We start from the raw sequence: 15242 nt of genomic DNA, 5'->3' as shown, positions 1-15242 counted from the left end.
GAAATTCATTTGATCCCTTTGCAGTATATGCTATTCACATACATTTATGGAAAAAGAAAGAGTGGTGCAGCATCAAGCACATACAACTACTTTTAGTGGATAATGTAATGATGAAAAAAAAAAAAAAAACAATAACCAGCTGCTCGACCTTAAAGGTGTAAACTCATCTATGAGAAAATGTGAATATGTTGGGATTTTCTGTTTAAATTTTGTTTTTCTCAAGAAATTCAACTTGATTCAGGATTCATCGTTCATTTAAAGATAAGGACTGGACAAGCAATGAACCTCTTACCCCCACCTGAACCGAGGGCATTGTCTACAGTTCGCCTTCACCCTCCTCGACTGGAGAGCAACAGTGTAATGCCTCATTTGAAAGCTAAGACCTACAAAAGACCTACATAACTTTTTTATAATGTTGTCGCTGCGTTTTTGTCACATTTTTGAAGTGCTTTGTTGCTTTTTTGTCAAGTTTTCACCATGTTTTTGTTGTATTTTTGTTGCTTTTTTGTCGTTGTTTTGACACTTTTTTTTAAAGCTTATAGATTTGGGTTTACCCAGACTGGAGAAAATGTGCTCGGTTCAGGTGGGGTGAAGAGGTTAAAAAGGCTTTTTTTTTTATAGAAATAGGCCACCGTTTTTACATACTGAGATATATTCTTACCTTAGCTTAGAAGAGTTCATTTGTACCTGTCTGGTCTTCACGCGTGCCCTCAGTCATGTAAACACAGCACACACAGTGTTAGCATTTAGCCTCTCCTCCTCTCCTCTATAGCTCCAAGCAGGGTGAAGATAGAAGTTACCAAGCTCTTCCACGTTTTCCCCATTTAAATATGGTTACGTGAAGTGTTACATGATAACGTAGAGTTACACAAAATCAAACAATGTGGATTTTCTAAGCGGATAAAAAGGGGGACTATATTGTAAGGTGTAATAATACCAGGAGTACTTCGACATCCGCGTAGCAATATCTTCACTTTACTGTGCGGATGTCGAACTACTCCTGGTAGCTTCTATCTTCACCTTGTTTGGAGCTATAGAGGAGAGGAGTAAATGCTAACGCCGTCAGTGCTGTGTTTACGTGACTGAAGGCACGCATGACGACCAGACAGGTACAAATGAACTTCTGTAAGCTTAGGTAAGAACATATCTCAGTATGTAAAAACGTGGCCTATTCCTTTAAAAGACAATCATGCCCTTGTCTCCACAAGTCCGACTGATAACGTGTCGCACTTCATGTCATATTTGTGAGACGGACACGATTACTTTATTATCAGACATAGTCTACACATAAACATCAGAGTTTGTTGCACCGCCTGGAAAGCGTTCATTCTGGCATTGACAAACTAATTAAAGAACATTGTTTTAATGGTCTTTGATTGAAGTTGATAACCGCCTGTGTGCTTGTGTCATTCCAGCTGCTATCCTAGACGATCCGATGGAGTGCAGCAGGGGCGAACGTCTGGCCATCACTCTGGCCAAAGACAGCATCAACAGGAGCAGCAACCGCTCCACTACTGGCAAACTGGAAGTGGACATCTTTGAGCTTCTCAGAGACAGCGAATACGAGATGGGAGAGACCAGTGAGTTACCCAAAGATACATGCTTATTATTCTCACTAGTTTAGTTAAAGCCATTGAAAACAGGCCATGCTAAAGTGGTATGACATCACTCCCTCATGAAAGACTACATTGTTTTGTTTCATTCGTGCATGTTTGAGCCATTGAAAGTAGGTGAAGAGCATCGTATTAGATTAATTAAACAGCAACTGATTGTGAGGTTGTACCACCACTGCAGATAAAGCTCTAACAGCCTTCAGTCTACAGTTTAGATAGTGAGGTTAAAAGTGATGGTTTGAGAGATGAGGTGAATGGTGAGCGCAGGAACAAAACCCTGCTTTGAGCCTTTGGTTCAGATTGTCCTCTGTGTACAGCAATCTTTTCCGCCCCAACTGTAGGCAGAAATTTCAAGGGCACTGTCATGCTAATGAGTCAGACACAGCCCTGGTCAGATCAATGGACAATTAACGAGCAGATTCCAGGATAAGGTAAATAGAGTCAGCAACACTTACACTCACTAAACAAGAGTTTTTGAACAAGTTGAGAGTAGCTTGTTGAAATCCAAAGGAGTGGTGCCAATTACATGTCAAATCCATTCTCCTGGTCTGGTATACATTTGACTTGCTGCTAAAATGGAGTATGATTAATGCTATACAAAAACTAGAATGGGAATTTGTCTTATCTACCCGAGTTCAGATGGCTGTTATTAACCGGCAGATTAGCCAATCAGAGATGCACATAGTCAGTCTGAATCATAAACCTTGCTTGCGAGTGAAAAAAAGAAATAATACAAGTTGCATAAAGGACTTTGTAACAGCGTCTTCAACAGCCAACTCAAACTTTGTTAATCAGAGGTGAGAGAAGTGCGACACAATACATATAATGAAAAATTGTTATTGTGCTTGGAAAATTGAATGGAGGAAATACTTTGCTGTGGGCATACATCCAAACACTCTGTGCCTTTTACAGAAAACGCTGTCACCAGCAGTTTGTTTGTTTCATGTAACAGAATTAAAGGCTTCTTTATAATTTACTGTAATTTCACAGAGGATTCTTTGTTGTGCTAACATACATGGTTTATTAGCACTAGTGTCTGTTCTAATTATCCGGTATGTGTAGATTAGAGCTACAGCAAAATGCCTGATTTTTTAAATCAGGTGTCTGTCTATTCAGTCTTGGCATGCTACTATCTTCTCTCCCTTTCCTCGCCATATCTCACACATTCCCTTCCAAGAGAAAAGCCTGTCTGGGAAATTATTAGAAAGGATGACAGAAAGGCTTGGTGCAGGCTTGTAAATTGAGCTGTCATATTCTGATAGCTGCAGGAGTTGGAGGATGTGTTGTCAAGTATTTTGTTCTCGGATATTGGCACTGTTCAATTTAGTGTCAGGTGGATGCAGTAAAACAGTCTGTGTGTTTAAGGCAATCTACGGCGTCATGTTCAAAATGAGTGAATACTTGTCAAAAGTGACAGGAAATGCTTATGAATCTTTAAATATGCATGCATTCCTCGCCGCGCTTTGACAAGATGACTGAACCCATTAGCTGCACTCCACATATTGCACGCTTGTAACCTTTGCTCAAGAACATCACACGGTATATTGACTTTCTGGTAGTGTAAACACATGCACATGTAAAAGAAAGAAAACACATTTTCCAATAAAGTTGTGCTACAGCTTGTAGATATCATTTACCCAGGGACTGAATTGATTTGAAATTTCATGAACTCACTGAAAAGACAGATTTGCTACAAAAACACAAACAGTGGGCTGACTCTGCTGGATTTATTTCAAAACGCAGTTCACTCGTGGGCTCTTTGTTGGCTGCCAGGAGCATGCTGGGAGTGGCCGCTATGTAAAGGTTTGTTGTGTGCAATTACGGGGCCAGGAATTGGATTAGGCATAGACCAGTGCCCGTTGTTATGGAACCATCACACTGAGCCACCTGCAGAAAGGTTGGTGGGCTTCTTCAGCAAACATCCACACCTGACTGAGCCTCAGATGCTTCTCGTCCGCTCTCTCAAAGCACTCATGGCCCCACTTGCACACAGTATTTGACGTTATGTGTTTGCCACTATTATCTGTGATGCATATTTCCATTTCTTAATATCCTGTCTGTCTGATAGTCCACAGGATCTGAACGGAAATTGAAAACTCGTTTCAGTGTTGCAGGGTTGTTTTTGTGAGTCTGTGGCACTTTTTTTTTCAATGTTTTATTGTCGGCGTGTAAAGATGACGAAGCTAGGCATATCAAAAGTTAAGCGTATTGTAGATCACGACCTTAGGACAGTTTTACATAAACCTCTGCATGTTGTGCTAAAATAACATTGTCTGTGAGTGAAATAGCAAGCGCTAGATTCTTTATTAAATACAGAAACTAGTGCTTGTTATTTTACTGTGGACTTGTGTGAGACATTTCGGGCCTAATCTTGTGTTTCTAAACGCAGACTAGAGCGTAACATTTTGTGCTTAGTAGGAGCGCACTTTGAGATCTTGCAGCTCTGAGACTTAGTGCTTTTAAGTGGGAAGTATGTGAGGTGGAGAAACACCCATGGTTATGTAGAACAGCGTTTTTCCTTTCCGGGAAGGGCCAAGGGAGAGGGGTGCTGGAGGGTTGGGGGGGTGAACATTTTCTTTTGTTTTGGGCGCGTTCCTGCAATTGCGGCCGAGCGAGTGCCGACTTGCACCACAGCGGAACCATCACTCTCGGGACACGGACACGGTTTAGCTCACAATGGAGTTAATAAAGTTTTTTAGTTTGACCTGTGAGAGCCTGTAATGCTTAAAGGGACTATACGGAGTTTAAAAATGTTTAAGCTAAGACCTATTCTGCCTCTAAAATCCTGCACTGTCTCTCAAAAGGTTGTTACTTCATGCACAAGCTTAATATAGAGACTGCACTTATGTGTAAGACCTGAGGTGGCAGTAGTGAGCATAAAATGACAACATGCATCTGGTTTCTTTAAGGAAGAACACAAGGCAGCGCGATTTTAACAAGGAAATGAGTGAGGCTGACATCCGAGCACCGCTCTCAGTGCTGCTTGTAATAAACCACGCCTCAGTCCTTTTTTCTTGCAAGTGGCGTAGGCACATAGCGCAACAGCAGCGTCACTCGGAAAAAATTGCGCAAGATCTGGCCCTTAGTGTCATATGAACAGATACCGTCTTTACCAATTGTTAATGTTAATTCACAATGTCAATATGTTCCGTATATTCACTAAAGCTTCGACTCAGAGAGGGGCTTCATATTGACGTTAACATGTGGAATCGCATTGTGTTCGTCACACATCAGACTGTACTCGAGGTCTTTCTCAGGTCTAAGTAATTACATCCATACTTATTTCCAAGGCATCAAAACATGTTATTGATGAGTAAAAATCCATGGTAAGTAAGAAAGGAAAATGGAGAAAACTTGACTGACCTACTGACCGTGTGGTGCAGTCCCTCCCTGATGATTTATTGAACAGGTCCATGTAAACAGTGCTGAGAAGGATTGGGGCAGTCATGCACTGCACACAGAGAAGAAAGTGCATCTGGAGGCGCGAGCAAACCATTCAAGTTTGTAATTTAGTAAATAGAGAGCACATGTACTGTAAATGTGCCTGTGTTTGATGTCGGTGTGGCTGTGTCTGACAGGCCTCATGGGAAACTCAGGGATTACTTATTAATCATTCGATTCACTGCCTCTGGATTCACCACACGGACTGCAAAATGGATCCCCTCTGTTTTTTTCACACAAGTGGAGGGTTAATACACTGGATTTGCTCCAATAATCAAACAGTGAATTAGCACGCCGCGAGCACACACTTTGTACAAATACACAAGGAACCCTCACGTCATCGAGTGAAGAAGTTTAATTAGACGCCAGATTAAAGTTTATGGCCTGTACACAGCTGCTATAGGAAAAAAAAACGTTTCCTGGAATTTCTCAGACTAAAACGGATTCTACTTCTCAAGGAAAATGCTTAAATTCTGCCCTTGTAAGAGTATGAAAAATGAGAGTAGAAGTGTGTGTCTCTTCTGGGTATATTGTGGCATCTGTGTGCACATGGTCGAATGTCTTTCATATTTTAGGCCTCAAGATATTGTCTCTGGATGTTCTGGTCTCCGCGCCATTGCCTGTGTTTGTCATTCAGTTAGAGGCTCCTGTCGCTGCCCGCTCAGGTCTCTCGTATTAACATCAGTGCCTTCCCTCGAGCTATTTCCATCTCTCATCATTACGGGCCATACAACTTTCATGTGCAGTATATTAGGCATATTAGAGAGAAACACATGCCTTTTGCCTTGTGTGATTGACCACTAAATGCTGGTTCAGTTTCCCCTGGAGACGCATGACTCGCTGGCTCAGGCAGCTATCAGTCCTTAGCTCTCAGCATTCATTACCTTCTGCCTCACCAAAGCCCTTGGACATGTACGGACCCTCGCCAGAGGTGGAAAGAGTGTCCAAGCCAATGGTTTAAAGATTCCATTTCTGTTGCATAAATAGACAAAGTTGATGAGGAATAAAAATGTTGATTTAAAGTGATAAGTTTTAACGTTCTACACATTTAATAGAATGCTTAGAATTGCCTACATTGGCCTGCAATTTGACATAACATAAGCAATATTAGATAATAATTTTTTACTCAGCAACTAATCAGAATCCCCCGTGCTGTCGCTTTGACCAATGAGAGGAGCTTTGAACCGGCCTGTCAGAAGTGGAGGGGAGGGCTCTTCATTGTCTTTCTCCTCATTTTACAATATTACGTAGTCAGTGTTTTGATTTCTGCCTCACAACGTTTTAATGTCAGAGTAATGCAATGCTCATTTTATGACTTTTATCTGCTAGCAAGGTGCAGATTTCCTGGAAAGAGCTAAAACAACATTTCTTTCAGAAATATATGTGGTATTCACATGTAGCGCAAAAGGCAAATGAGATGATGGAAATTACCATATTTGGACTTTTCCGACTATGGCCGTAAATATACAGGCATTTCTCAAGTTTTTTTTTTTTTTTACAATCTTGCAACAATATCGCCACTTTAATCCTACAAACTCAAAACTTTCCAGTCTTGTACTGAACAATGTTTTGATATTTTTGTCAAAGGGAATTCTAATATCAATTCCTTGCTTTGAAACACAAAAACAAGGTGAAATGTGATTTTATTTTTCTTCTTCTTTTTTTTTTTTTTTACTTATAAATAGCTCATCAAAAACTAAAATCCCCTCAGGAAAATCGAAGAAAATAAAATCCTACAATTAAACCTGGCTCTATCTATTATTTATATTTTGTTTTTATGCACAAAATGCCTTTTTACATGAAAACAAAAAATGACATAAAACCTGCAATACATTTTTTCTCGTATTTAAGTCAGAAAAGTGTGAATGTAACAATGACTGTAGCTCATTTAACCTCTGTGTCCCCCCTGTGTCTCCGCAGTGTGCCAGATCATGTCCAAAGGTGTGGTGGCGGTCCTGGGTCCCTCTGCCAGCCCAGCCTCTAACTCCATCATCAGCAACATCTGCGGAGAGAAGGAGGTGAGTGGCTCCGCGCGTCCCTTCACCAGCAAAAAATGTTGCTCAAATAAAGCGAGGAACAATGTAGCTCATTAGCAGCTCTGTGACATTTCTTGCTGATAGAAGATGGTTTAAAATCCATTTTTAGAGATGATGAAAAACCCCAGGCCGTGTCACAACTGTTTGAACTCCCTCAAATCACACTGTTACTAGACTTTAAATTTCAACTTCTCCCTCATTAGCCGGTGCAGTATGCAAGCTACTTTGGGACCAGAATGGCAGTAGATAATAACGCAATGAGAATATGTTTGTTTGTTTTGCCTATTAAAACTCAGTTCTCTTTAAGATATAGTCATCTGAGGGTTGTGCGTCATGACCCATTCCTGCTTGGAGAGCACATTCACCCAGACAGGTGCTGAGATGAGACCCTGCAAAGTTTTCTGTAAATGCAAAAGAACTTTAGAAAATAGGCATGGTCTACAATATAGACAGTGCAGGAACACACTGAATCTGTTGTTTTGGTTGTAATAAGCCAAAGGTTGAGAGCGTAGTCAATGGACAATAATGCTGGAAGGCTGTCCATGTGTAGATTGACAATGAATACAATGTTCTTTCAGAAAATGTAGGGGGAAAAAATGACACCTCAGTTTTTGGATACATTGATTTCTTAACGTTCTTGACACAACCACAGAAGGTGGCGTTGGTTTGATCAGCATTAAAAAACATGCCATTTATAGTCCAGGTCTCTCGCTTTACCCAACCCATTGCTCTAATGAGGTGGTGCTGTGCTCGCCTTTAGGGACATGGGCTGTTAAGAAACTGAGCATCAGCTCCGACTGCTTTACGTTAACAATATAGGAGCAGTGCATTAAAGTCTATTGGACCACATAACGAGAAAAGATCGGTACATGAATTCGTGAACGCTGCCAACGTTTGCTGAAATAACCCTGTATCAGCATAAGACTTGTCTCTTCCACGTGTGATTTTCTTTTGTCTGGTGCTGTTTTGAAGCACAGCCACATTAGATATGAAGAAAGAGACTGTTTCTGACCTGTTTTGAACTCAAGTTTCTGGTCTGTTGCCCACTCCCTTCTTTTATGTGGCTCTGCTTTACAATGCTCTGTACAAACCCCCACAGAAAATGTACTGCCTCATTGCACCAAGATTTACAAACACGTTTAAGTAACAGTCTGGGTTAGAAGATTGTAAAATGATCTTAAGTGTAAATTTACAGCATTTGTTTTGGTCTAGCCTTTTCAGAGATCATTGGTTCTCCAACAATGTGGCAGGTGTATCCCATTGTGATTGTGAAGTAATTTCATTTATGCTATTGTAATGCCATTTAGTGTGTATGAAGGTGTTCTATGGTTTACACTCAAAGGGACCATGAGGAGTTTAATAATGTTAAAATTAAGTGTTTTCCTCCCACCACATGTTCCGGCCATGTCCTAATGTGTAGAATGAGCTCAGACCTATTCACCACAACTGCCTCTAAAATCCTGCACTGTCACTCAAAAAGGTGTCCAAAGTGCCGTCATGCACGAGCTTAATATATAACCTGCAGTTACACTTAAGACCTGAGGCGGCAGTAGTGAGCATCTAGTCTCTTTAATCTACATGCAATGTGTCTCAATTTAGGCCCAGTTTAGTCCTTATTTTATCTTGATCAATCCAGGCTTGGAGGAAAGTCAAATATTTCATGAGGTGGTACTAAAAGTTGAGAACTACTTAAATAGATTAGAGTCAAAACAAAACCTCTATAAAAACTAGTTTCTCTTTCCCAGAAATAAATGTTGCTTAGAACACAGCGTTGACAACTGTTTAATAATGGCTCGACATGTTTATTGCTTCAGTTCCAGCTGGCACATGCATTATCCTCAAACAATAATTACTTCACCTTAGTGTCACTCTGTTTGTAATTCTCTAAAGAAATGATCAATGTCAAGTAGTCCCAGAGAGAGTTAGACTGTTGAGGTCATATGAGATTTCAAATACAACATGTGAGCACAAACAGCCCTTTTGCACCTGTAAATCACACACTTTCTGCTCAGTGTGAGGAAAAGCAGTGTGTGTCTCCGAGAGTGCTCAGCAGGAGGACAAGTACTGGCTGCTGGTTGCGAGCAGGTGGCCGTCTAACATTTATACCCCTCAGATTAGATCAAATCCACTATTGTCTGAGAAGATAGAGATCTGGTAATGAAATACTGTCACATCTCTGTTGAGAGTGTTATAATGACGCATGAAAAGTCAACAGATTAAGTTCTCAATAAGGGAAGACTTAACCATTACATTCTGCTCATGTTTTCAATACGGATCATTGAAGCAAATGCAGAGAAAAAAAAATCTACAGCCGCAGTAAAAAAAAAAAACGACGACAACTTAACCTTATAAGTGATGGCCTAAAATGACCCATTGTGGTTAACTCTGACATATGTACATGTGGACTTTAAGGACTCATGTTAATTATATCTTAGCTAAGTAAATAAATAAGTATGTTCAAACCATATTGTTACCTGCTACCCTTGGGTTCACTGCAGGCTGAAACTGTTGGCTAGGACATCCTTCATGTGTCCACGGAGAGTTTTCAAGGAGAATCATACTCAGTGATAGAAAATAGAACATCCTTGTGTCGTGAATAAAGCACCAGGTGAAAATGTATGTTGAGGCCTGGCTTTATATTCATAGGGAATTTCACTTTTTATATATCCACCGTGTGACACTACATGTGAAACAAGGAGTCAGTCACTCCCGCTCTTTCTCTCTCGCGCTCTCTCTTTTCTCTCCCCCTCACTCGCTCTCTTTCTTTCTTTCTTTCCCTCTCACCCTTTTTCTCTCTTCTCTCTCTCTCTCTCTCTCTCGCTCCCTCTCTCTTCTCCCCCCTCTCTCGCTTATCCCTCTCTCTCCCTCTCTCTCTTCTCCCCCTCTTGCTTCTCTCTCTCTTCTCTCTCTTCTCTCTCCCTCTCTCTCTCCCTCCCCCTTCTCTCTCTCTTCCCCCTCTTTCTCTTCTCTCTCTTTCTTCCCTCTCTCTTCTCCTTCTCTCTCCCTCTTACTCTCTCTCTCCTCCTCTCTTTTTCTTTCTCTCTCTTCTCTCTTTCCCCCCTCTCTTTCTCTCTATTTCTTCCCTCTCTCTTCTCCTTCTCTCTCCCTCTTGCTCTCTCTCTCCCCTTCTCTTTTTCTCTCTCTCTCTTCTCTCTCTCTCTCTCTCTCTTGATGCATGTAGACTGGAACGTGACTGTCGTGTGAGTATGAGCCGTTACTTTAGTGTGGAGATGCCGCAGGTGCCTGAGTGCCTGGGACACTGGCAGCAATATTGCGGCTGACGGAGCTCACTAGGCGATCGGCACATCATCGAGCCCTCCCAATCAATCACTCCCCAGGCCCCGGCGCTGCTCTGAGCCTGCTTACACGGGTGACAGAGGAGGCAACACATCCCCTCTGAGCTGCAACTAGTGGAAAAGGCTTTGAGTGCAACGTGCATGCCAATACTTTGTATGCATGTATTTGCAGTTTGAGGGGTTGTGAGAATTTTACGGTGAGATAAGATCCTTTTTATCGCGTAATGAGATATGTGAACTTTAGAGTATGGGTACTTTGATGTTCTACTATGACAGCAAAGTGCAATGTTTGTATGTTGATTTTTTGTTTTTGTATAAAATGTTATGATACAAGTTGTGGTCACATTTGGGTGCACTCTGTTGCCTTTTATCACAGACAGTCTTTCTTCTAGCTTGACTGGGTTCAATTAATGTGTTTTCAATATTGTCAGAAGTTGTACGTTGTTCTAATCTTCAGGACTCCATCAGTAAAGCAGATAAAAATCGTTTTGTGGCCAGTCGGACTGTTGTTAATAGCGCTTGTTTGAGTTCAATGTAAAAATTCAAGCTAATAGACCACAGCTAATTTCATTAAATGTCAGCAATTAAAGCTTTATAGGAGATTCGGGATTCCGTTTGCATTCTTGCGCATTAAGCTGGCATTAGCTTCATTTACATGCGAGATACACGCTCAAGTTATTACCCCAAAGCTCCTCTTTCACTACCATAAAGTATAAAATGTGTGGTATTACTTGTGTCGGCAAAAGCAGGTAAACACACCCCGGTATGATTCAAACATGAAGGCCAATGAATATTAATGCTAGCTCTGATGTTCAGGGCTTGCTTTGGGCTTGCACAGCCATCTGGTTTAAGAAGTGCAGAGATTACACAGCGCGTTTCAGAAAGTGTAAAGTGGGACTATGGGGTGAGCTCGAGGTCTGCTGGCCAAATGCAGGTATATAGTATCTATAGGTGGGGGTCGGCAGTGCAGCTCGAGCCCTGGAGATGGTCGATAATGAGAAATTGCACATTTATATAGTTTTACGGAGACATTGCAGACTGCAGTTCTAACAAAAGGTCTCTTCACAATGTGCCTGGCGACAACAATGTGACACACAAAAAAAAAAAGTCAAGACAGCCCAGCAGAGTATTGTGTCTTTGGAGATGAGTTTATTAGGAGGCAAATGAAGTGCAGCAGTGTTCTGCACCGGGGCCACACACATACACACCAGTGGTTGTTAAGCAGGGCCATCAGACAAAGCCCATGCACAGCTGATTGCTCATGAATAAGAGGCTGAACAAATCTGAAAACCTCTCCTTGTGCTTTTGCCGAAACAGATTTCACGCCTCTATTGCTTCATTTATGTCATTATTGCAGCACATTCATAAGAAATTAACCCATTGATTTTTGGGTCTATTGATCGGAGTTGGCCAGCACGCTTCATATTTCCACTTATCCCTGTGTGAGGTCACGTTTCTTTTTCTTTTTTATCCTGCATGTAGAGACGGATTTAAATGGGCAGCTTGTCCAGCAGCTCAGTGCGATACCCAGAGTGGAATTGCTTTTTGTGCCTTGATAAGGCAGCTAACCCTGCAAATCCACTCTGACCACACAGAGTATTAATACAGTAGTCACTTCAGACAGAGTTCTGCCCAACACGGCAGGTAGGTCAACACTGAGCCAAATACACTGCGCACTACAAATGTCACAGATAAGGAGCCTGTTGGACCAGACTTGTGGAATGTAATAGGTTTGCATTGGTTGGAAAATCTTCAAAAATGCTCCAATATATACTATTACTTTATTTCACCAGCAATAAAGAAATATTTCATGTATGCATTTGTACTGTTTTAAAGCATTGGCTGAGGGTTTTGTAGTCTGCTTTTCCTCATGCTCTGCACATGTTAAACAATAAATGCAAGAGTTTCTGTATATGTAGATGGCGCAGTTTGGCAGCCTCGCTTTGTCAGTCTACCCCAGGGCAGCTGTGATTCCAATAGTAGCTTAACAGCCCAAAGTGTTGCGCTTTGAGAAATTTGTCAACAGAGGCTTGTGAAGCGTAATGTAATACAAGTGTGAGCTATTGTTATGATTATTTTCAGTCTTGCCGCACTTTGAATCAAACACTTAAGAAATGGTTGTAATTATCGTGATTTACATAAATGTCTTGTGTAAAGATTTGCTACAGAAAAGGAAAATAATTACAGACATAATAGGAGGCATTACTTTCTGTAGAGACAAGAGTTTACATTTTTGATATTTTCCATAAAATAAAAATGAGCCGTCTACTGTCGCTGCACAAACAACAATCTTGCTTCGTCGTTCTATCCGTTTTTGTTTTTTCCCAAATGGCTCCATTATTTTGTAGCCTTTATTCAAGATTTTGCGGGAACGTCTCTCTTCTTTGGCCAAAGTCCCAACCCTAATTGCACCTATGCCTTTTCTCCCTCTCATTATCTTTGATTAACACATCTTTGCAATGTTCTGTTTCTTATCTCAAATGCTCTGTCGACAACGCTGTTGCTGCACTTTGTCTTTTTATTCCCTATAATGCTCTTCAGTGTTGTAGGCACATAAAGATGTGGGCTATAAACTCTCATATTGAAACAAATAGTAAAATGTTTGCCCTGTAGCAAAATGACACTGTCTGACTTTTCAATAGTGATATTGACTAATGCTGGAGCTTTAGAAATCATTGTAAAGTCAACAAATGAAAAATATGAATATAAATTGTTATTCAGGCACCTCGGTGTAGGCGGGGATATGCACGGCTGTTTGATGACAGCCTGAAAGAAAGGAATACACTGAACTGCCATTCCAACTGAGGAAACATGATGGAAAACAATAAAGGACAGCGGCTGTGGCTGACACTTTAACATCTCATTTACTTCATAAAACCTTCAATGCAAATCAAAATGTACATACGCATATTGATTAAAGGTTTTTTAAGCAGTATTGTTAAGGCTGTTTGGCTGTTGTTGTGTGGACAAATCTTCTCAGACTGTGAGCAAACAGAGCCCAGGTGTCGGACTGTTTATGTCTGGTCATAATTAGAGGCACACAGCTGTTGTGGCACCTTCACTGACCCTGGGCACGCTACACTATGGATGGCTCTTGTCAGGCTGCAGAAGCTCAACACCCATGTACACATCCAAATCTTGTCTCCAGGAAACGTTCTTGATTTGATCACTGAGATGAAAGTGCGCCGCTGCAGTGACTCAGGTGAGCAGCGGCACAAAATGGATTTCAATTTAGCTGATTGTTGTCATCGAGGGTATGCAAAATGCCCGCGCTCTGTATGACAGCCATGCTTTTGTCCTGTCTTAGTCATCTGTGTGTGACATTTGATAATGTTGTCGCCAGGGAGACCGCATACATATTCCCTCTAATGTTGCTCAGCCAGCTGCGCATTAACTTAATGCCTCCGGTTCATTTGACTGTGGGCAGAAACTCATCAGCAGCCATTAGGTTTCCTTCAGCTCCAGCCTTTTATGCAACACAAAGGCCAGATTTGGAGCATTTGAGGACCAACTGTTGCCATTTTCACTGTGTAAAGTTGAGCAATGCTTTGTTTGTGGGGAGTAATTCGAACATTTGGCAAGCGTCCCGGCGCCAGATTAAGAACAATGTTAGATTAAAACAGGTCTTGTCCCTCCTGAGTTCTCACAGCTAACTCTACAGACAAGTGTTTTCATGCATCTTAAAAACAAGCACTCACACTGGGTATACACTGCATATTGTCTTAATGTATCAACCTGAGATATTGTTCAGTTTTGCTGCCTTTCTTTTTTCCTGCATAATAACTGTTGAGACTTCACAAGCCGTTATTCATTTTTACATTTGCTCCGAAATACCGGTGCAGGCTGGAAGAGTCTCTGGAGAAAATGAACTTTTTCTGCTGTGTGCTCCGGCTGATCAATGCGGTAGAGATCTGGTGGTCAATGTTCCACTCCCCTAAAAGGCACCGTGGGATCTGCCGGGCACTTCATCTTTATCACTGGCCTGCCTCGGTGCTGACCGCGGGGACCGGCCACAGTCTCATTACCAGCACAAATAGAGATCTGGCTACATGGGCGCAGCCAAGCCCCAAGGTGGGATGGAGCGATCCCATCCCATTCCATTCCATCTTTGTTGTTTCATCTTTTCCCCCCCCTGAGCCTTTTGGAGTTTTTGTTGTGTGCCTTTTCCGAATGCCAACAGCTGGCCTCACCAAATCCCCTGCAACCTTTTGGTTTGAAGGGGGATCAGGTACATAATAGACCAGCACCTGCCCTGTTCTATCTCTGACCGCATCCCTGCCAAGAAGAGCACTCTGCCATTCACGCCTTGGCATTGGGTCTGCTGACTGATTGACAGTGTCTGCAGCAGCATCTGTTCTCTAATGCATAGTGGCCAACATAATTCTCTGGACCGCATTAGACGCCAGGCTCTATACCCTCTGTTCTACTGTCACTTGGTTTGATTAGCTCAGAATTGATTCACTGTTTTCTCTGAGCGCAGATTCAATTTTCCAGGCCTGGGCTTCTGATTTGGCTTACAACCGGGGCGTATCCGGACTTTTCCGCTGGGGTGGCACTTCGTTGCGCTGGGGGGTGGGAGTCCTATCTTTGGAGGCAATTTTGATAGCAAATTTAACATTGGAAATTCTACATTATTTTCCGCCACATTTGGTATAATTTGGTAGCGCTTTACTTCACAGCACAATTAGAGCATAGGGAATAATATTGTACATACTTTTTATTATTATTGTACGTACGGGACACACACATGACTAATTGTATAGTAATATAGTCACAACCCTAACCCAGTATAAAGACTAAAATGCTAGAAATATGGTTAATATGAAGCAGAAAATTGCTTGCATTGTTCCTGATTC

At 41.7% G+C, this 15242-nt stretch overlaps 1 protein-coding gene across 3 annotated transcripts in view; it reads left to right on the top strand.

The window, feature by feature from the left end:
- The window catches only part of grik4 (glutamate receptor, ionotropic, kainate 4), a 245855-nt gene that overhangs the window by 120989 nt on the left and 109624 nt on the right, over positions 1-15242 (top strand). For all 3 annotated transcript variants that reach the window (XM_079580067.1, XM_079580066.1, XM_079580065.1), the window contains 2 exons: positions 1416-1580; positions 6975-7072. In XM_079580067.1, coding sequence (XP_079436193.1) covers positions 1416-1580; positions 6975-7072 — 263 coding nt within the window. The remainder of the gene's footprint in view (positions 1-1415; positions 1581-6974; positions 7073-15242) is intronic.

Source organism: Gobius niger, assembly GCF_951799975.1.
Source record: "Gobius niger genome assembly, chromosome: 1".
Classification (NCBI taxonomy): domain Eukaryota; kingdom Metazoa; phylum Chordata; class Actinopteri; order Gobiiformes; family Gobiidae; genus Gobius; species Gobius niger.
Note: the sequence above shows the minus strand (reverse complement) of the source record. Positions and strands in the feature narration are given on the sequence as shown.